The 22,597-nt window shown below is 42.7% G+C and overlaps 2 protein-coding genes across 12 annotated transcripts; both read right to left on the bottom strand.

Annotated features, from left to right (window-relative positions):
- Positions 1 to 2,244, bottom strand: MRPL44 (mitochondrial ribosomal protein L44). The gene is made up of 4 exons (XM_072344495.1): positions 2,016 to 2,244; positions 1,457 to 1,925; positions 561 to 739; positions 1 to 337 (listed from the first exon to the last, which is right to left on the bottom strand). Exons 1-4 carry the CDS (start codon positions 2,171 to 2,173, stop codon positions 166 to 168), a joined length of 978 nt encoding a protein of 325 aa, XP_072200596.1. The 5' UTR covers positions 2,174 to 2,244; the 3' UTR covers positions 1 to 165.
- A 214-nt stretch (positions 2,245 to 2,458) lies between these two features.
- MFF (mitochondrial fission factor) lies at positions 2,459 to 22,479 on the bottom strand. 11 transcript variants are annotated; one of them, XM_072344886.1, is made up of 10 exons: positions 22,281 to 22,415; positions 18,835 to 19,073; positions 18,410 to 18,582; positions 17,669 to 17,757; positions 13,683 to 13,757; positions 10,552 to 10,710; positions 9,081 to 9,098; positions 5,910 to 5,972; positions 3,677 to 3,761; positions 2,463 to 3,310 (listed from the first exon to the last, which is right to left on the bottom strand). In XM_072344886.1, exons 2-10 carry the CDS (start codon positions 19,049 to 19,051, stop codon positions 3,179 to 3,181), a joined length of 1,011 nt encoding a protein of 336 aa, XP_072200987.1. In that variant the 5' UTR covers positions 19,052 to 19,073; positions 22,281 to 22,415; the 3' UTR covers positions 2,463 to 3,178. The 11 variants fall into 11 exon arrangements, with proteins under 11 accessions (XP_072200986.1, XP_072200976.1, XP_072200979.1 ...); XM_072344885.1 differs by lacking the exon at positions 13,683 to 13,757 and having other exon boundaries at positions 2,459 to 3,310; positions 22,281 to 22,479; XM_072344875.1 differs by lacking the exons at positions 13,683 to 13,757; positions 22,281 to 22,415 and adding an exon at positions 22,083 to 22,213 and having other exon boundaries at positions 2,459 to 3,310.
- Positions 22,480 to 22,597: the final 118 nt, after the last annotated feature.

Below are 22,597 nucleotides of genomic sequence, written 5' to 3'. Positions count from 1 at the left end.
CTATACAAAAGAAAGAGACTTCATTTATTTTCTATCCGTATTTAATTTGAAAATTCCAAGAACTTGACATCAGAAAATCAAACTGAACTTTCCTCTCCTACAGGTGTCCGAGTTCAGCACGGAAGCCGTTCGTTCTTGAGAGAAACTGCAAACAGTTTGCATTATCTAGTTGCTGCTGATGGCCTTTTCAGCTGTCCATCCTTCTTTGGCTTTCGAGTAATCCCACGGTCTCCTGTTCTCAGTATACCCGTACAGTTTCCGCAGCGCAACGCGGGCAGCTTCTTCCTCTGCAGCCAGCAGTGTTTCCCCGGGCCCTTCAGCTATTATCTTCTTATCACTGGGAAGAAAGCAAACGTTTCCATCAGAATGCTGAGCACTGCTGTACACGTGGATCAGTGCTGCTAAATGTGTTTCCCCCCAGTCTGCCAATACTGCAGGTAATTTCTATATACAGGCACCAGCGCACACATTTCTGCTGTTTTTTTCTTGCAAAGACGAGCTATTGGAAATTCAGCAATGGAAACTCAGCCTGAGTCCATTTCCATTAATACCATACTAACCAGTACAGCCCAATGAAGTACAGTGGCAGAACCGTGCTGACCCCCAGCTGCCTGGTAATTCTTGGTTCTGGAGCAGAGATGTTTCTCTTGGCCAACTCTTCCACCAGCAAGCCCATAGGATTTACAACTTCCCAGATCTCAAACAGGTCTTTTCCAATCAGCTGGGGAATTAAAAAATCCTAAATAGAAAAATATTTAGAAGTTAAATTAATGGGAACAACAGCTCTAACTGCTAGTGCCTGTGAACAAAAATCCGAGTCATTAACGCACCTGACAGCAGATATCTGGAACGAATGACCCAACTGCCTCCGCACTACGGCACGGCTAAGCAGGACCAGGAGCTGTTGGTGTTGCTGAGCTCTGCTGGCTGAGCTGCTCAGTGTGCACACCAAGGCAACCTGCTCCCACTTGAAGGCGCAGCACCCGCCTGATGGGTTCACAAACTACTTTGTTATGCTGCAGTTTAACTGAGCGTTGCAGTATGAAAAGATCTTTGGATCCCTGCACTCCTGAGTGCAGAACTCATGAACTCAGCACGTCTGACATGAAATTAAAACTAAAACATGCCATTTTTTTAAATTGAAGGCATATGTGATCTGACATGGAACCACTTCATTGTTTGACAGCATAAGGTGTGGAGGGAAACACTGTTCCTCAATGAGCAACAGCAAATAGGAAGGTGTCACTGTTATAGGAGTGCATGGCTTTATGTACCTGAGCAGCCTGAGCCTTTTTGTTTTGAGGAAAGAACCAAACAAGCTCTCTGGCTTCCGGTCACTAAGGAACAGAACAAGACACACTTTCTGCCTTTCCTTCTATAACTTCGCCCTCCCCCTCCCCACACCGACACCACTTATTGCCATGGGCACAAAGCAATACCACAAAGGCCGGCGCACCCTGACGAAGAGCCCGGCTCTCTCCGGCCCGCTGCTGCCCAGCAGCGCTCCCACCACCGCGAAGAACGTGGCGTGCAGCACGGCCGGCGGCGCGGGGAACTCCGCGCAGAGCGCCAGGTCGGGCAGAGCCAGGTTGTGCGCCACGTGGGACACGAGCTGCTGCCCGGTCAGGAAGGTCACGAGAGCCGCCACCCCCGGGGCGGGCAGGCGGGGATAAGCGGCCTCGAAGCTCCGCGTCAGGTAGGAACGCGCAAACGCCACCCCTCGTGCCGACAGCTCCGCGTTGTCTCGGAGGTTGAGGGCGACGGCGTCTTTATCTACGCCGAGCTCCCGGCGCTTCGCCTCCTCGCTTTCAATGTAACAGGAATTGACGAAGGCGGTTTTGAGGAGATCTAACGAGAAGTTTTCCTGCAGGCGGTGTCCGAACGCCTGGATCTCGGCGTGGTAATCCCAGCCGGGCCGCTCCGAGCTGCGGGCGAGGAAGGAAACGGGGTCAGAACGAGGCGGCTCCGGCACCGCGAGCGTCCCCCGCCCGCCGCCCCTCCCTGCGGGCTCTCACCGCCGCCGCGGGGCCTCCTGCAGCCGCCGCATCTCCAGGTAAGCGCGGAGCCATCGCTTCTTCTCGCGGCGCGGCGCGGAGCCCGGCGCGACCCGCCCCGTCCCGGCCGCGGCCAGCAGCCGCCTCGAGGCCCGCAGCAGCAGCAGCCCGGCGGCCATCGCGGCGCTGGCGGGGCGGGAAGGTCCGTCCGCTTACGCGTCCCCCGGGCAACGCGGCCCGGCCGGAAACGCTCCGAGTGTGAGCAGGGCGGAACGCACCGGAAGTGCGCGGAGTAACCGGTCCGTCCGCACAGACATACTCAATCACACACAGAGCAATCCCAGAGCAGGCCGGGCAAGACGGCCCTGCAGGCTGTGCAGTGCCCGATTGCTGCTGGTCTTTACTTCTCAGGTTTCCGATTCAGACAAACTGTCAAAGTTGATTAAAATTAATATTAAACACAGTTTTAAATTATTTCTCTGTTTTATTAAATACACTGCAGTGGTCTCTCGTACACCATCATCTTTTGATTACAGACTGACTCAATTAAAAATGTATTTTATAGAAAAAAACATCTGCAAAATTAAAGCTAAAATAAAAAGAAACAAACATATCACACACCTCTGACAGTCTGCATGTTAGCAAAGACCTTTTATTGTCTGACCCGAACACAGCCTTAAACTAGGAACGTACTCATGAAACAGGACACACTCCTTGAGTATGGCACACCTCTGACACACGTTAGACTGAAGGGGAACCAGCAGAGCAGTGATGTGCGCCTGCATCCAACAATAAGATCTAGTTTTTATTCCTTTGTGTTGATGTTTTTTCCAAACCCAATTTGACTGGGTTTTCTCTCCCAACCACAACCAACATCCAGCCATTACTCCTGTCGGACACTCCTTACATTGCACAAAGCAAGCTTCAGTTCAAAATCAGCTGATCCGTATTTACATTGAAGCATGCAAAGGAGGATACCGCAAGTATTCACAATGCAAATCTATTAAATACTGCGTAACTGAACAACGAGGTGTCCCTTAACACCGCAATTTCTACAGCCTTTTTGCTGTGGCGGAGGTTTCCAGTGTATGAATTATAAAACAGCAGACAACTCAGAAACAGAAACAAAGAGTTTTGAGAATTTTGTTGGTATTTTGATCTACTAAATCTTTCAGAGCTGTTGTCTAGCGCCGAAACCAAAGCCAGCTATTGAGCAGCCAAAAAGCTACAGTAATTGAATACATGATCATTTCCCTCTTAGCACGCTCTTTGTTTTCTTCTTCCAGAAGCTGGAGACGCCGATTAAGTTTGATTATCTAAAAAGAAACAAACACTTTTAATAGTTTCAATGAAGTTGCCAGACTTTCAAGAAGCTTGAGCAGGCATTCAGAATTAGCATTGTGCTCAATGGATTCTAAACTCCTGATGATGTAACTTTCCATCTTCAGCTACTAACCATCAGACCTTGCTGCCCCTGCTGAGTAGGAGCAGAAATGGAGCTGGACTCTCCAGACCTCCAGAACAGTACAGATTTGTGCAGGCAGTCTATACAGACAGCATACCTCACACCTGCTGTACGGTTACCTTTGCAGCCATACCATTATATTACAGCAGAGAACCTGCTCTCCCATTTTACCACTACAGCTTTTCCTTATTATTATCAGCTGTTACGCTTTACATACCTGTCTTCTTAAGGAAGCAGCATCTACAACAGTCATGTCATCTGGTGTTCCCTCAAGTGTGGTATCCATGCTGGAAAGACCGTACCTATCAGGTTAAAGAGATCCATTAGCTGCCTCATGCATACGAAGTTCAGCAAGCATTGCATTTCATGAACATTCTAGTGGATGTATTTTTGGTGGCGATAGGCAGAAGAACTCTCAGACTCTTTAGCTTTTACTGAGTTATATACTTTCAATAGGAACATGACTGAATCAAGCATGATCTATGAAGTTCTGTTCTCCACATCTGAGTACTTATGGAATTCCTCCACACAGACACAGTTAGTATTGCTTGGTCTCTCCGAATACTGTTTCTCTTTATTCCACTGTTTAGTGAATGCTGAAAACTGCCTGAGCTACAAGACGACAACTGCAAGAGATCTGCAATAGATCTGAACTGACCAAATGAAGATTTGCAAAGAACTGGGTATCTTGTGCTCAGTATCTATTTAAATATCCTACCTACTGAGATTAGTGATCTCAGTCACGGTAACCCTAATATTTTAGGTGAAGGACAGAGTCAAGAGCTGTCACTGCTTGCTGAACTCAACATGCTTCAGAAAGAAGGTTGTTCTCAAAACACCTCAATTTCCTTGGTGTAACGTTTCAGATAAAGCTTTTTTCTAACTCCAGGATGTTATTTCAATACACACATTTTCTAACAGTTGGGAGGGGGCAGAAAGACTAAATAAAATGTGCTTTGATCATCCAAATGCTACCTCTTAACCAGCTCCTTTTCCAACAATCAACAGGTAAAAGAAGTTTCTGATGCTATTTGTACTGCTGAGTTTCTCTCTATCTTGAAGTCTCAGTTTCCAATATTAGCTCCCCTTGACTCCACTTTCTTATTAGGAAATACAAACAAATGCTGACGACAGCTTCAAATGCTGAACAAAAATACACACCAAAGCTCCCAAGTGCAAAACAAAATGCACCTTAAAGAACATTCAGCATTTAATGACAGAGTTAATGGTTAACTTTAACATTTGAAATAGAGTAGAACTCCTTAAACTAGCAGAATGCACTTAAATGCAGATACTTCTTTTGCATCATGTGTTCTTCCTTCACTTTTAGTGCCCTCAGCTCATATATAATCCTCCGCCCCCTCTAACACCACTAACATGCCATTTCTCAATGTTTCTGTGCCCACTTCTCAGTAATGTATTGCTTTTAAATAAGAGTCGCTGTTTCTAAATAAGAATTGCATTAGTTTGGATTTAAATAACATTGAGATCCTTGACCAGCAGCGCATAAATGGTAGGAACTTGATTTGGTTTTGATCGGTGTTGGAGGTTTGAAGGGCACACAGGGAGAGGCCAGTAATAATTTCTTACCGTAAGGAGACAAAATACTTCACTAAAATGTCTGCTGTTTCCTACTTACAGTTCTTTCAGTGCAGGCAGTATTTAATAGACTGAAGCTGTGTTTTCATTCCCTTACTGATGTGGGAGAAAAAAATAAAGGACGATCTCACCCATAGCACAGTGGAGTTGTCTGCCACCAGCTCTTGGGAAAAGAGAGAAGGGCTCATCATTTAAATTATATGGGCACGTCTCTCCAGTCACAAGAACTTCATACAGGTTCACAGTATATCACTGCTATGCTGCCAATTTCCAAACAAGTCCTGGAGAATCACAGCAGTGAGGGAACCCTTACGATAGTCTCTTGGATCACTACAGACAAAAATCAATTCCCAAATTAGAGCTGAAGAATCACTTGTGTGAACCCAGTGTTTAATTAAGCATAAATCTTATCTTCACTTTGATGAAGACAGAAGAACGTAGTGTGAAATATGAACAAGTAATGTGCAATTTCCTTAATCCTGATTGTGACCTCTAATTTACATCCAGTTCTGCTGAAGTGATGGCTGTAGAAACACATCCAGCTACCACTAACACGTTACTGAGAACACCTGGAAAACAATGATATGATGCAAGGCCAACTTCTCTAGCAATAACAATATGAAACTCAACCACTATTAAACAGGAGGTACTGCAAGCATAATGCTAATGTAATTTTAACCCCTCCCCTGGCTGCACAACTTCTGCACTGCTGTTATTTCTACTACACCAAGTATCTTGGATGGTAAGGAATAAGGGCCTGAAGTACCTCAAGAGGTGAGGGGGGATATGAAGGAGCATTATGATCCACTGAACTAGCGGACTGTGACCGACAGTAACAACAAAATCTTTACCTGGTGTTGTCATGATGAGGGTTAGAGGAAGTGGTAGCAGCTGACCCACCACGTAACACTGGCCTACAGCAGTTTTTTGCAGATAGAAAACGGGAGACAGAAATGGGAAATGACAAACAGAGATAAGAGGTAAAACACACAGAACAAAGGAGCATCACAATATTTCCACTTATATATTTCTATGCAATGCCTATTTATTTTAATCCGTTTAATTAACACTAAGCGTATGGAGCTTTGTAGGTAAATTTTTGATGAGAAAGCTTCATTTGTGGGAGATGAATTGTTGGAAATATAGATTTGGGAGGAGTTATCAACCTTGTAAGAATAATACTGTGGGAAACCCCATATTTTTTAAAGAGGCCCTCCAAAAAACAAAGCCTCAGGAAAAGAAATATCTACACACATACAGAACAGAATATGCCAGTTGGAAGGGACTGCAAAGATCATCCAGTTCAACTGCCTGATCAGCTGATTAGCCTGATCACTTCATGGCTAACCAAAGAATGCATACCATTGAGAGCACAAGAACCACATGCAGCTACAAAGGAGAGGCAGGAAGAAGTGACTAAGAGCTTTGAGTAGACGGTATGAGCATCCCTTTAATTATTGCTCTTTCAAGTTTATCTCCTTTCATTTCTAGGCAGAGGGCAAAAAAAAAGGTTACAGCTTCCTAAGCTGTTAAAACTATATAAGCACCACTTTGTCAGGAAGAAGTTGGCACGTCCTAACTTACAGAAGACATGACCATCAGCAGTGCGTTCTGCTGACAGTGCCACCAGCAATTTCAGTACCCCTGGTAACGAGGCAGTCCCACACCTATGCTGTGTAACAAACTGAAAAACCATTTCAAGCTGTTGAATGATTTCTTCCACTTTCCCAGTGCCAGCAGCAGGTATTTGTACTGTGCACTCAACCCACGTATATACCAGCCTCTAAAGTTGGCAATAGGGAAAGAGAATCTAGGGGTGAAGAATCAGCTGTGATGGGTGGGAGTCAGAGGCCTGGTGCTGAGGTGGCTGGGAGAACACTGTGGCCTGGCCTGAAAATGACCAAGTGCTGCACAAAAGCATCACAACTGCAAGTTTAAATTTAAAGATTGAAGGTCTAGGAAGCCTTAGCAAACAGCTACCCAGTACACAGTAGTGGGATGAGGTCCTACTCTAAACAGATCTTCTGCAATCGGAGCACTTTGCTATGTATATCATAAAACTAAAAATGAAGTCCTGCAAGTGAAAAATGAAAGGCACACAAGTGAAAGCCAGAATGATGCACCTTACAGAACAGAAGCTCCCAATCCCAACACCTATAATTAAAGAATATTCTTCCTCAAGTTCTCAAAAATGGTATTCCTGTTTCTTAATGGGTGAAATAATTCAGTTAGTCTCAAGTCATGCTGGACAGATGCTATATCTAAATGCTTGGAGAAAATACAAGAAATTCAGCATAAAGCAGTTGTAGAACAGGTTACAGAATTCCTCTGTGAACAAGTCGACTGTAATGAGCAAATATGCCAACAGCAGCTAGCCAGTATCCTGCACTCATCTCCCACGCTACCTAATGCAAGCCAACAACATTTGGATGTTGTGTAATGAAACCATCGGTTCCCAAACGCTCTCTGTACTGTAGGCCTCTGTGGCAGCTTGTGGTCAACTTAAGGTTTTACCGATGCTGCAGAACTAATCAATACTAAGTAACCTCAGGTCTGGAGGCAACTGAGGACTACAGCAAACAACAAAACTACAGTCCTGCAGGTGCCATCCAAACCAGGAACCTGAACTAAACTGAAGGCAAGCCTCTAATCTCACTGCCAGCATGGCAGCTTTGTTGTTTTCCTTTTCTCTGCAGTTCATGTTTTTCTTTCTTTATTGGCGGACCCAAGAGGATCACCACAATATTCCCCTGCCTCTCCCATCCTTTTTACTTGCTCAATTTCAGGAAATAAACAACAAAACCCACTATTTAGATAACAGTGACATCATAACTGAGATAGTCTCACCCTCAAACTCAGCAGTTTGGGTTGTAAAAGCATGACAGTCTTTCAACAAATAGATAAACAAACAAACAACTCACAAAACCCTAAACCTAAAACTTTCAGTCTTCTGGCTGCTTCTGGCAGTTCCAACCTACATATTAAGATGTGATCAGAAGCAGCCATAATGTCGGTATGCTCAGCACTTAACTACTTCACTGCAAATACAATGGCAGCCTAAAACACAAAGGGAATGCACAGTAATGTACTTTAATAACGGTGGTAAAACACGTAATAATGCAACAACCAAATGAATCTGGTCTATCTTCTTCCACTTAGAGCAGAGCATGCAATGGAAATACCACAGCAATGATGCAGTCAAATGGTCTGACAGGAAAACAAGAGGTGTGGATAACCTAGGTACCTGGGTCCAGCTTACATCACCTGTGTGCACACGTGACTGAGGCCAGCAATTCTTTGTTCTGTAGGGGCAGCAGCTATGCTGACTTCTCACTGTACTTTGAAACTTCTCTGGAAACCTCAGAGCAGCCATAATAATCGGCACTAGGATGTAATGGACGTGATGTGGAAGTGAACTGGGCAAGAAGCTTCTGAAGTACAGAAAGGATTTGTGCACTGAGGCATCAGTGAGTAGGGAAAACTGCTCTCCTTGCTCATCTCAGTGCTACAAGCAATTACTTAAAGCAAGGCTACATCTGCACCTCTGTTTCATTTGCTTCTGAACTACACAACTCTCATCCAAACTCACGCGTAAGGACTTGCACAATCTTAACTTGCACCCTATGTTATTTCTATCATGAAGATTACAGTTAACTTCCTCAACATCAAATGTGATCTTGTAACTCTTCAGGAAACGACTACATGGGTGAAGTCTGGCACTTAATGAGGACAGTGGCTTTTTAGAAAGCACTAATCTAAAAAAAGGAGATAGCAATGAATTTCTATACTTTCTCTTTCTAAACAGTGAAGTCATTGTTTCAAGAGGTACAGAATAGCTCAGATAAAGTACAATTATTTTAAAATCTGATTGAATTCCTTCCCCCTCCACGGTTTATTTAAGATATTACTAAAATATCCTTAAATGCAGCTGTTTTGGTTGCCTGCAGCATGTAAGCCTTAAAAGACTGGCTTTTGGTCCCATAGAAATAGAGAAAGGGTTAGAACTGGAAAGCAGAACTGACCTATTGTCCTTGTCCAAGCTGAAGGAAGTGCAAAAGTAAACAGACAGCGTAAACAGTGATCATTATATCGTTGCCCATCTGAAGAATCTATCATGCGAGCAATGCCAACCAAACTAGGCACAATTCATTAGCTGCAGCAGTGTAATCAGCACCTACCGTTAGCAGTTATAGTGGATGGTAAGATAATTTTGCAAACATCTTGTAAAAGGAAAGCAAGCCATGAAATAAGTGAAAAATAATTCCAGTGAACAGCATGAGCCAGACCTTGCTCATTTTAAAAGCTCTCTTCTCATAACTAGCATAAAGTTTAAAATAGGCTTTGAGATAGAACACATCACACAGAGCAAAAGAACAGGCTGCAGTTTGAAACAGTTTAAAATGAAAAAATATTTTACAACCATGCAAGTGAATCATCCAAATTTCACATTCCTGTTCCACCGGCTGTAGAATAACGGTGGGTATCTAAACAACCAGCCACGAAGAATACACTTTTACCTTACTGATAAATTCAGTTCTGGGGTAAGATTACTTGACAGGCATGCATCACCAGTTTTCTGTTTCTTTTCAGAAAGCCAAGCCAGGAGTAATGCAGATTAAGAAGCATTCAGAACCATAGAATTATTTCGATGACTGAAGTTACAAGTGTACATATTCATGTGCACACACATATATGCAAAATCCAAGGAAATGCGGGCAAGAACATGCTTAATGGAAGGCAGGATAAATCTTTTTTAGCTTCTCTGCAGACTGGGGGAAGGGCCAGAATTTCAGCCCATATTTTAGCAAGGACTTTCAGCACAATATATAGAGCTGTTACTTTCAGACAGAAGAATTCTGATATACTGTCCTGTCATTAAACGTGGTGAGCTACAAGAGGTGCCAGTTTGGAAAGCTGGCAGCCCCCCCCCCCTTCTCACAGCATCCAGTGAAGTGGTCACCATCAGTCACGGACCACCCAGAGATAAGTATTCATTATATGAACTGACAGGGCCTGGAGTCTCAACACATGATCAAAAGCAGCATCTGCAACCAGTACCCTGCACAGTAACCAGTCCAGTTGCTGTACATTTGTTTAAATGATTTATGGCGACATCAACCCAATCTTATTGATTTGCACCATTACTCACCAACAGAAAAGTAGTAGGTAAGGTTAATAAATTTGCAGGTTCAAGATCAAGCATTAATTGAAGAAAAAATCCCAACAACTTAGAAATCCCTGCCAGTCACAGATTAGCTCCTACTACTTTTGTTTGGAAGCAAATTTTAATGCTGTATCTCAATAACCTGAAGCACTTTGAAATGTGAATTTTGGACAATTGAATTGCTTATGAATAGTGAACGCAAAGGAAAGCAAAAGCAAATAATTTCATCTCATTATTATGTAAACATAAACCACACTCCACTAAAAGGAGGAAAAAAAAAAATAAAATGAAAGCAGCAGAAGCTGGCAGAATCAGTGACAACCAATCACCTGCGATTTTCATCCAGCACATCCAAGACCTGCTGGTAAGCCCTACGTGTGGAAGACTGGATAAACGATAAAATGCCACGAGCAGAGTAAAGATTAGTCCCGTCTTCAGGCAACATATTGGGAGGACAGACACGAGCCTGTTGCACTGATGGTGTCACACTGTTCATATAAGCATAATAAATGAAGAGAGAAATACTGTAGTCAGATTTTTAATTAAAAAACAACAAAACTTTTCAGATAGCACCATTTCAAAATGTTTATCGCTCGCTTTCAGTCTACCCTTCTCCCAGCATTACAAGGTGGCATCCCCAAATCCCAGGTGTAAGGGACTGTGAGCTAAATGCACATACGCAGTTCTGATGAGTTACACTGGATAGTTTTAGAAAGCCCTCGCTCAGCCGATTCTGTGCCTGCCGAAATCAGCAGTCAAGTCCTCATTGATGCCAATGAGAAAGTATTTTTAAAAGCACAAGTTTTCTCAGCAAGGAGAACCTCACAGACGCCCTAACAGAATTGTTTCTTCATGTTGTGACTAAAGATGAAGACAGCATTTTGATTTGCACATGAACAATGTTTAAAGGCCATCGCCATCCTTCCAGCACAGAATTCATATCCCAGGGATAAGTTACACAATCTGAGCTTTCAGCCATGATGAAACAAACAAGACTCTTACAAAAAATACAGAGGATTGCAATGCAGGGATGAGCATTTTGGTTTAAAGCATTATACAAACCTTATCCCTACCAGACAGAAGCAAATTTTGATAAACAGCATTTGATGAAGTCATTTTTCTTCAAGTTCAACCCAACATTATCCACACTGCCCTACAAACATCAAAGTTTTCTTTCATTTTAATTGGGGATTCTTAACCAAGTGAGTTTTTAAAGAGGAAGGTCACTTTTGTTAACTTTCTCATATATATTAACACATAAATACAAGACATAGTGCGAGTCACTGTACCCTTTAAATCTTGGGATAACTTCTATTCCACAATTAACATTCTTATTTCAACACTCCTTGAACTGTTGATGCAAAATAGAAGTGCCAACATGATCAGAGTTAGAATTAGTTAGTTTCTTTCTACTTTTGTTTTATGAAGAAAAAAGTTTTTTTTATGAAATTAATCAAAGTACAATTGGAAGTGGGTCAGAAATGCAGATAATTTCTAGGTGGGTCGCAGCCTTTTAATGCTCTGTTTTGGATAGAGCTGCTTTGTGACCGTCTGGCAGCAAGATTACAAAAGTAAGAAAGAAAATTCAATTGAAAAGAGATTTAAAGCATGTTACACAGTCGTCACTTCAACCACAGAACAGTTAAAGCCATCTTAGGTTTCTGGAGACATGCAAAGACAGCAGTGGCTGGTGCTTGGCTGATACTAGTCATTATTTATTACCTAACGTGCAAATACCTTATCACGTTGCTGCAGAGTAAGTGAACTCAAAAGTCATAAACCAACAATAAACATTTCTCTTTCTGTATTTTATTTTCTCTATGAGTTGCAGAATTAATTTCTCTTTCATATTTATGATGAAATTTTCTGTTTTGCCACCAATAGCAGTGGCCACAGTGAGACATTTATTCCTCCAATTGCACTGGAAATCCCAACAGCCACTAGAAAAAAAATCCCTTGAAGCAGGGAAATTCTGCCACTGAAGTAAATCCATGAGATTTTCTGCTCCTGTACAGATTTACCAGCTTGAAGGAAAGAAAAAAAAAGAGCTCAAGGCTTGAGGTCATAAAATGTCTTTATATTAAAGGTAATTTTCCTTGTTCATCATCTCAGAATGAGAGCTTTAAAAAAGTAACAGAATATAAACATGTGGCAAACCATAAAATATTGTAGAATTCACGTTGTCCAGAATATTGTTATTGTAAATAATCCTAGTAATGTTATTTGCAAAGTATTATGTAGAGATTGAAAAATGACGAGCAACAAACTACAAAACTAAAACTACACAAAATTCTCTAGAAGTCACACGTAGAAAGTATACAGGAAGGGGAAAGGGAAAAAGAAGACTGCAGAAGTAGGCAGTTCCTAATTCACTGAGCTACTCTGTGCTCATTGGCTTATAGGCAGCTTCAAGAGGTTACTTCATTCCAGAGTACTTTTTACTTGAGAAAAATTGATTTCTTACTTTGAATATATTTCCCCCCAGACATGAAATAAACTGCACAGCTACATTAAATTATTCAAATTTTCTCCATAAGGATTGCTGCTAATTTTGTCATCCTTCTGAAGTGCACAGTTTAGGAGAGATCTTTCTTCCTTTCTGACTGAAAATGAGAATAATTAAATAAAGGGCTCAGATCTCAGAGTCAGGGAATATGGGAGGTGGGGAGTAAATGACAAAGCTGAATTCTTCCTCTGTGCTCCTGTTTCAGTATTACTCATCTACAAGCACGCAGTAGTCCCTTGGACTACATCAGAGACCATGGAGAAGCAATGTAATTAGGTAAACATCTGATACACAAACCAACCAACATGACACAAGAATAACTCCCTAACACTTAACAGGACTACTTATCAGAAATCGTAGCTATTCCCTTATCTCTTAAACTGGTAGAGAAATGTTCTTCATCTTCTACACAATTTCATTCAAAATTTCTGAGCAGTTTTCCCATTAAGTCCCAAACAATTAATTGTTTCAGCACTTTCTGGTTATAAACACAAGTAATTTTTAGATTTTGGACCACAACCAAAGAGTAGTGAAGTATAGAAATTACTATGAAGGAGTTCAGTAACAGCCTACATTCCCAGTATCGCCCCCAAAGCCCTCTCAAAAAGTGTGAGATATACACAGATTTTGTTTCTCTTAGGTCTAGGAATATGAAACAAGGGTAAATAGATTTAAATTAGAAGTTAGTTTGGACTCAGCCACAGACTGTATTATCATTAAAGATATGCACACCACAACCTTCTACCCCATAACTTGCATGAAGAACAGGATTTCTCAAGCTATTTGGGAAAGAAAGCATGCAACAGCAATAAAACCCACATATTCAGTGTAGCAAAGGCAGTTTCAATTTTATATTCTAAATTACAGATACTTAGTCTGAAAATTAGTATTGCAGAGAGCTACATAATTAAACACACTCCTGATTTTCATATACCAGGTAACATGTTGGCTTACGTGCAATCCTTAGTCGAAAGAGGTGACTGGAACCGTGGCATTTTATTTCTTGGGACAGTATCTGATCTGTGCCACCTTGAATAATAATTGTAATCTCTTAAGTAAGCATCCTTTTATTAAAATACCATTTAAAGAGCTGTTAATATTGCTAAATAGATCGAAAGTTAACGTACAAGGAGATGCCCACTTGTTAGACTCAGGTTTTTTTTGAGCACCTGAGAATTACTACCTCAAACAAACATCTAACAAACTGTTGGAAATGCATGCAGATGAGACAGATGACAAATGAGAGGGGAAAAATAAAAGAAACCAAGAAACGAGGGGGAAAAAAAAAGTTGGCTGGAGAACAGCCAACTCCTTTGACTCAATCTATTCTAGAACATTATGTCACTTTTGTAGGTCAGGAACTGGAATTTCGCACAGTACATCTGAATATTTTGTCTAAAGACAATACTGCTGCAATTAAAACTTGGGTATTATACTCCCTTCTAAGTAGGTAAAGTTCTTACACAGCAGTATCTGATGTGCCTTTTCAATGGGCACAGACTGTCTGTCAGGAAAATAGACAAAAGAAAAGAACAACTTTTATGAGAATTAAATCTTTGATGTAAACCAGATGTAAAAGATGGGACTGTGTTTCCTATGAAGATATGAACTAGACTCAAAAAAAAAAAAACCATGAAAATAAGGTGCTGGTCTCTGTTGTAGCACTTCTTATTGCAGAACGACCTAAACATGAAATCAACTTAAAAGTCAAGCCGGTTTTGATGAAGCAGCATTGTACCACTGCAAGAATTAGAGCAAAGATAACACTAGCAGCCAACACTGCAGACAAGAACTTTGAGAATGGCTGGTTTCTTCTGTATTTGTACAACAGTGGAAAAATACTATTTCTAGGAGGTAAGGAAATTAAATGTTGAAGAAAGATCTATCATAGTATCATAGTATTGTGCGAGTTGGAAGGGACCTTAGAGATCATCGAGTCCAACTCCCGGGTTTCGAGCCCCCTGTGTAGCGAAGCGGCACTTCTACCCCTGCGCCACAGGGGGGGGATTCGAATCCGGGCCCTCCAGTGCCGCAGGCAGCAGCTTAAACCACTGCGCCACTGGGGGCACACCAGATGATGAGACATAACAGGTATAGACTTTAGTTTTCTTTAGCGCAAAGAATGTGTTTTTAGTATAATTTCTCTATTTAAATGGTTTATTATCAATAAGGGAATAAAATTTAGAAGAAATTAATCACATTTCCAAGGAATCTCTAACAGAAATAACAATCTACAAGCTGTGTGACAATCATTACCATCTGAGTTAGCATTATTAACATCAAACAGGTCTGTTTGCTTGCATTGCCTATCAGAACACATCCACATCAGCAGCATCTCTAAGTGGCTACCACAGTGAAAACAGAACACTATCTTATTGGTTTTGTTCACAGAGTCACTACTTTTTCCACAAAGCCTATATTTTTCTTTTGTGGCTTGCAGTATATGTCCCATGGGCCTAAATGATAAGGAGAAGAGTCAAGAGATATCAAGCCTTTTTGGGTGCAAAAGGCATGGCTCACACAAATGCAGAAAAGCCAAATTTCACCTTGAACAGAGTACTGTCACAATATGCTTTGACAGAACACTCTCCTGTGCACTAGCCAGGTCTGTAGTTGCATTTTCCACCTGCAGATTGACACAAGTTAATGAGGCAGAAATGACAGACTCAGAATTGCTATGAATGCTGCACATTCTGAAAGTGATTTCTTTTTCTGGACCTCATTGAATCAAAAGCAGCAATGGGGACAGAAAAAGCAGCAATTCCTAGGAATCTCAGTGATGTCAGAACAGATGATCTATACACCAGGCCCAGCATCACTTCTGTCATAAGAAATGAACTTGAGAGGATAAGAAAAAAAAAATACAAGTTTATTTAATTTTTCCAGAAGGCTGGAAAAACTTACTAAAAGAACTTGGATTTAACAATATGCAAGCGCTAACATGAGCATCAGGACAGGAAAACTCATCTCCAGATGTGCCACCATTCCCTGGCTCCTGCATATGATAAACTGAGCTGTGCAAAAATAGCAGTTAATTAGTTCGTTCATCACATCCCTCTTAAATTTACAGGCCATCAGGTTTGTATCGCACCACCAAGCCTCTTCGAAGGCCTGCTAATAGATTAAGCAATGATGATGGCAAATAACAGCTTTAAACCAGCAATTCTACATATAGCAAAGCACACAGGTGAGTTTTGAGAATTTTTGATTTCTGGATTGAAGAAATTCAGACATGAGAAATCTCACAGGGACGAGATACATCCAGCAGAGCTGCTTTTGCTAGCTTTCCAGCTTGCTGGCTAGGTAGACACAGCCCTCTCTAAAGAGGGAGAGTAAACAAATGTTGGGAGCAAGGATAAAATGATTGCAAGAAATCGCAAAAAGTTCTGCACCATCAGTTTTTCCTCCAACAAGGATTGAAAAAGCAGGGCTGGTAACATCATAGTGCTAAGCTTTTTCACAAGCAGCTTCCACCACATGAAGACCATCTATCTATTCCCGCACGCACTGCATGCAAACTATCAAACAGGCATTTGAAGGCCATTCCTGTGGCGAAGTTCTAGCATATCCAGCCCAACATATTTTAACTGGATGACCAATGTCATTTAACTGGATGACCAATGTCAAAGGGAACTTGGACACTTAGTAGGCTGCTAAAACATCTGGAGACTGAGCTAATCAGGAGCTTATGGATGTGAATTGGATTTTGCCAGTCCAATGAACTTAAAATTCAGTAGACTTGAGTACCTAGATACGTGAAATCTAGGAACTTGTATAAAAGCCTGATTAAGAAAAGGAAGATAAGCAGCAGTATTTCCACAAAGATCTGGAGAAAGAAAACAGTAATTCCTGAGATAGGCATCTGAATACATTTCACCAATTTTAGACAAGTTAACTCATAGGTAGGTACATAGTATATAGGGTACCTCTTGGTACCGCTGCTGTAAATACAAGAAAGCAGGCATTTCTAGGACACAATTTACTTAATTTTTATTTTTTTTTCTTTCTTACACTAAAAATAAGTAGACCCTAAGTAGGTCATGTGCTTATTTCCTAAACCAAATTTAAAGAGGTTTAGTGACACTGAGCTACTGAGTCTTCATTTGTCCGACACAGATGAATGCCATTGTGAGGACTCACATCTTAGATCCTTTCATTAAAGCAACACTTCTTACAGTAGCTACATTAGGAATTGTTTTGATCAATACACACATATCCTGGAACATTAAGTGTTACAGTGCAAAAAAAGTTATTGCCAAGTGGAAGGATGCCATTGCTCAGAATATACTGAGAGTAATCAAATGACTATTGTATCTAATCAGAATATATAGCTGTGCATGTCTTTAGGAAGTACCATAAGGACTGCTACCTCTGATGGTATCAGTAAATGAAGTTCTCAGTTCTAAATGCTACTTGCCATTTCTGTCCCAAAAGATGATGCTGCATACTCACAGATCCCAATCCACGCAGTATACAAATACCACTGAAAAATGACTTACTCTCATAATCATGAAAAATAACCACATTTCTTTGTCTATTAATTAAAAGCATTATGTAATATCAACAGCAATAATGGGGAACGTTTTCATGCATACAAATAACTCAATTTCTTTGATCAAATAACCCAAAAATTCAGGAAAGAAAACCCTACATCAGTTTAGAAACTGAAAAAAAATCTAATGCAGCAATTCACAATAACTCGTGAAACAACTGTGTGCCCACAGACACTCCCACCTCTGAACTGCAAGAAAAACCCTCACTGAACCAAAAGCATAAAAATTAAATGCTGGCTTTCTATTGTTCAAAATTATATACTTACTACAGCACATAAAAAACATTACTTAGTAAAAATAAATAAAAAGGGGCACGAGGAGAAAAAGAACACAAGAATTATATAGTAAAGCTGTAGCTGTGTCCCTGCACCCCATTGCTTTACTCACATGGAATCATTTCTGGCCAGCTGGCCATTCTGTCGAGTGGCATTTTCACTCATGGAACGTTCTCTCTTCAGTCTTCCCACTGAACGAACCTGCACAAGAGGGGGAGCACGAGGGAGATAAAGGACAGGAAATTCCAGGAAGGATTTAAAAACTTAGCACTGGAGAGTTAAGTTAGTTCAGTCCTCAGAGGCAAACTGGAGCTGCTGAAGTCCAGAGGAGGGCCATGAAGATAAGGCCAGAGCACCTCTGTCATGAAGAAAAGTTGATGAGACCCACTGCCATCCTTTTGTTATCTATCCATACAACCCAATGCCACAGGTACGAGCAAGTCTACAGTTTACACAACTACGCTAGTATTTTCCAGTTTGTAAGATGTCAATTACACATCATCCATCTGCATGCCACCACCATATGCTTCTATAAAGTATGGTTTTAGACTTTTGTTAAAACCCACTAGTTCTAGGTATTATATCATCTGTCAAAGTCTTTCAGTTTTATGTCTAAATCATCTCACTACATGTCCCAATAACAAAACTGGAAACTAAAACCTCTAGTCATTTTGTCAGCTATAGAACTTAAAGGTCACAGTTAGAACTTACAGTGCCTACAAAAACATTTTGTGTTTTCCTGACTTACTTGCACCAGATGGATCTGCACTACAACAGACAAATCTTTGTTTATTTCATTTTGCTTTAGAAGAAAAAAAGTCTCAACCATGTAAAAAGCCAAACAAGTACTAGCCTCTTCATTTTGAGGGGTCTGTTGTGGAGGTTTTTCTAGGTCCAAAAAATCTAGTGGTCGATCACTGAGAGAAATAACACGGGGAGGAGTTTTCAATGCCAGTGGTTTGAATGGAGTAGACTGAAGAAGGTCGAGGTCTGGAGGTCTGGAAAGTGGAATGTCTTCACTATTACCTGCAAGAACATCTGTTGTTAATAAAAAGCAAGTTTCATTTGTTAGCTATTTCTAATACAAGTTAAACCAGAACTTTTCATGAAGCATTTTCTAAGTTTGAGGTACTCCCTAGGCCAAAGTCAATGAGCAACAACTGTTTGAAAATTGGAAAGCATTTATAAGTTTTTCTTTAAATATATATTCCTGTTGTTCCAGAAATTTGGAGGATTTAAACTTTGGCCTGTCTTTACCATATTAAGAGGCAGACATACCTGCCACTACAATCCGCTCTGGAACCTGCATAGTTACACTGGCATTTGGAAATCCTTCTGGGATGCTCTTCTCAAGGTCAGCATTCTGAGGAGCCACTTTGAGTTTCTCTGGGACCCTCATGCGCTGACTGATTCCTTCGGTGTACTCCATCTCATACTGAAGGCGATTGATTTCTGCCATCTCGGCAGCCGGTGACGGGAACGCAGCCCCACTCATTCTGGCAAAAGGAGACCAGGAGCTGTAACAGCAACATACAAAAGCAATGAGAAACAAGGAAAGGGAGCTCTCCACTATGATTACTAGGCAAGTGCTGGAAGATCCTCAGTGAGCAGACGTAATGAAACAAACCAATTGACAAAATCTGTAGAAGTTCAATCACAAGGAGCTGAGTGTGGAAAGCAGTGAGAGAACAAAGTGAAGCCGTATGTAACCCTCAAAGCTACGCCAGGGATCCTCAAACAGAGCTGCACGTTATGCACAGAATTTCTAGGGTGTCTTTGGTTTCATTTTTTTAATTCACTTTTTCTTCATTGGCTGGCAGGAAAGGAAAAGAAACATTGGGAACATCTTCAGGATTGGTAAGAAATCAAAACAACAACCTGTATTCACACAGATCCAGCGTGCCAGTATTTGAGAAAGCAGGCAAAGCCTCACAAAGCTGCATGGTGAAGTAGGGAAATCAAAGCAGCACAGAGCTGTGCAGCTGCTTTCTGTTTGCCATCACTCATCCAGACCTCACTTTATTTTTGGGATAAAGTTCCTTTACAACAATCTGTCCAACCTTGAAATCTTGCTTAAAAAACCAAGCACGTTCATAAGCCATTCCCCATCACAAACAATCCTGGAAAAACTTCACTTCTGAGTCTTTCTGTAAATGAAAATCTTACTTCTGCAGTAAATAGCGAGAACAATAGCCGAGATACTCTTAAAAGTATTGGCAAACCCTCAGTGGCTGAGGGACCTCGTCAGTGGCTCTGATAGAGACAGCAGCTGTAGCTCGGGCTAAAAAAGAAACCCTGGAGACACAGTTTGAGTGAGGCTGCAGAGCAGCTCCCAGAAGAAACAGTGAGCTGCAAGAAGCCTCACTTGTGAGAAACCTCAGCCAGCCAACAGCTGGGGGCCTCAGCTGTAGCACAGCTCAGGCCAAGACACTGATTACTTCTACAGTTAAGAGTTAAAAGGGATATTTATTTGTATACATATATGCACACACACAATATGCAAACAAATACAGTTATTATGGGAAAACCATCTACGGGAAACAGCTTATTCCAGCAAGAAACCTTTTATTGGTACTGCTTGAAGTGGTTCCCTAAATGAAGCAATCTATTCTGGCAAAAGGGCATTCCTAGCCAATATAATTACAGCTGCATTCTTTTGCTATTTTTGACAGCAGGGCTACATCTGTTGCTGTGCATGTGCCTTAAAAAGCTGAGCACAAAGAACTCTGACTACGAAATGTTTCGGTGCAGGTGAGACAGAATGTGAGCCATGACATCAACCAACCAGCATCAGCCCATGCACAGCACCTCCTGTTTGGGAGCCGTGTACCTTTACCAGCATGCCACCACGGCCAAGCCAATATAACCTGCTCTTCTGTGTGCACACTGCACAGACACAACCTGGGTTCTTCCCTCAGTGCTCCACCAAGGATCATCTGCTCTCAGGACCCACCCAAGGAAACTCAGCCTCTAATCCTTCAGATGGCACCTCCATCTGTTTTGCACATTCTATTTTCATGCAAAGAAGCCAGACAGCCCCTTTATTTGTTGCCATGTACTTAGACTGATACTTGACAGCGATCTTCAGACAGCAGGATTAAGCACACAGAAGGGTATGGTCTATGGAAGTCTGCACTAACTGCACACATTCAGTATATTAAAGACATGATCCACTTAGCAATCTGTCCTGCAATCTCTGATGCTACTTTAAAGACTTACAGTCACTGCAAATCAAATGAAATAAACTTATCCATCTCAAAGCCTCGCTCACTTCAGCACGCAGCAGAACTCAGCATCAAGGAGAAGGTCTTCATTCTATTTAAACTTAAATTTATCTATCCTTAAAGGAAGTGCCTGAAATTACACACAGATTTAATCCATCTGTATCAATGATGAAGTTTGTATCTATCAAGTGCAAGGAACTGGAACAAACCACTTGGCTAAATGCTTCAAAGTACGCATATGCTGTTTAAAGACGTGCATAAGCAGCTCTGTCACTTCACAGTTCTTAGATTTCATCTTTTTTTTGGCCCTGTCCTTCAGTCATGCAACCTGCCTTTATCTCCCACATGAGACATTGGCTGGATCAGCCAGTGACTGGTTGATACCGCAGTCTTTCAGCACTTCCACTTTCCAAAACATTTCCACTTTTTCTTCCCTAACAGGGCCTACAATCAGTAAAGCGCCTCCAGATCAACTGCATTAAGAAAATCATAATGCCAATATCAAGAATCAATTTTAAGACGACCTTAAAGCCCCCATTCCATCTATTGGAGGCAGCACACAGAACAGCTGCCTTCTAAAAAGACCTGGCTACAGATGTTCCACAGTTTGATTGCTTCCTTGCTGCGAAGCACCAGGACAGCTCTGATGTTTGCCATCAACCATCACTACGCTGCAGCACTGCTTATTGCACACCGCAGCTCCCCTGAAGTCTGGCATTGATTTGTGTGCATGTCAGCACGACTGCTGCCTTCCAGCTGCAGGGCAGAGCGCACACAAAGAACGGCAGCATCAGAACAGTCATTCTACAGGGTATTTATAAACCAAACAGTGCTGGGTGGGTTCAGCTGAGCGGCAATTGCAGGGGAATGCACACAGCACCTCAGTATCTTCCTGCTCTTACCCGCTTCTCAACACTGGTTCCAATTCTTAACCTATTTTTTGCTCCCCACAAGAGAGAACAGCGCGATTTCGGCAGCAGAACTTCAGACGGGGCCCAGCAGGAACGCAACCAGTCACGTTGCTGTCTGTAACGGGCAGCAGACTTCAGGAGACGTTAATAAGTCACAAGGAGGATCTTAAAACGTTCATGTACAGAGTTAAGTCGCTGTGAAGCGGCGTTACGCGGCTCTGACAGACGACGTGGGGACGCGACAAGGTGCAGCTGAACCGAACAGGCGCCGAACTCCTGCGGTCCCTCATCCCGCTCCACGCGAGCCCCGCACCGCGCGGACACGGGATCGCGGAGCGCTCGGGCCGGCCCCGCTCCCGACAACAGCCCTTTTGCCTTAACAGAAACGTACCGGAAGCGCCGGAGGACACAGCGCGGTGCGACGGCCGCGGGTCCGGAACCGCGCGGGGAAGGGGAGCAGCGGGAGGAGCAGGGCCGGCAGCGGGCGGCGGGGGATGAGGGGACGGGAGGGCGGCGGGCGGACCGGCGGCGCGGCGCGGCACGGCACGGCACGGCGGCGCTCCCTCCAGGCCCCGCAGCGCGCACTCACCCAGACGCAGCGTAACGTGCTCGGCCCTGCCCGGCCCGCCTGCTGCCCCGGCCGGGCCGCTGCTGCCGCGTTCCGGCGCTGTCTCCGGCGGGCGAGGGTCGTTCAGCGGTGCAGCGCACCCTCAGACACCCCTCAGGTGAGGCGCCGCCACCGGGCGGACTGACCCCATCGGGCTGCCGTACGGGCTGTGGGCCGCGGGCCGCCCGTCACGTGACAGAAAGAGGGCGGAAGCGACTCCCCCGATGCCTCACGTGCGGAGCCGCCGCAGGGCGTCCATTTTTAGTGAGGGAAGGCGGGCGGCGCGCGTGCGCGCTGGC

The sequence above is a fragment of the Excalfactoria chinensis genome, chromosome 9 (genome assembly GCF_039878825.1).
Source record: "Excalfactoria chinensis isolate bCotChi1 chromosome 9, bCotChi1.hap2, whole genome shotgun sequence".
Taxonomy (NCBI): domain Eukaryota; kingdom Metazoa; phylum Chordata; class Aves; order Galliformes; family Phasianidae; genus Excalfactoria; species Excalfactoria chinensis.
This window is presented reverse-complemented; position numbering and strand designations above follow the sequence as displayed.

Excerpts from the sequence above, each read along its gene's own strand:
- MFF (XM_072344886.1), bottom strand. The coding sequence starts at position 19,051 with ATGAGTGGGGCTGCGTTCCCGTCACCGGCTGCCGAGATGGCAGAAATC. Across the intron at positions 18,583-18,834 it reads AGAGCGGATTGTAGTGGCAG|GTAATAGTGAAGACATTCCA; the intron begins GTATGTCTGCCT and ends ATGTTCTTGCAG. Across the intron at positions 13,758-17,668 it reads CTGGCCAGAAATGATTCCAT|GTGGCACAGATCAGATACTG; the intron begins GTGAGTAAAGCA and ends TTATTATTCAAG.
- MRPL44 (XM_072344495.1), bottom strand. The coding sequence starts at position 2,173 with ATGGCCGCCGGGCTGCTGCTGCTGCGGGCCTCGAGGCGGCTGCTGGCC. Across the intron at positions 1,926-2,015 it reads CAGGAGGCCCCGCGGCGGCG|CTCGGAGCGGCCCGGCTGGG; the intron begins GTGAGAGCCCGC and ends CCTCGCCCGCAG. Across the intron at positions 338-560 it reads TACTTCATTGGGCTGTACTG|TGATAAGAAGATAATAGCTG; the intron begins GTTAGTATGGTA and ends CTTTCTTCCCAG.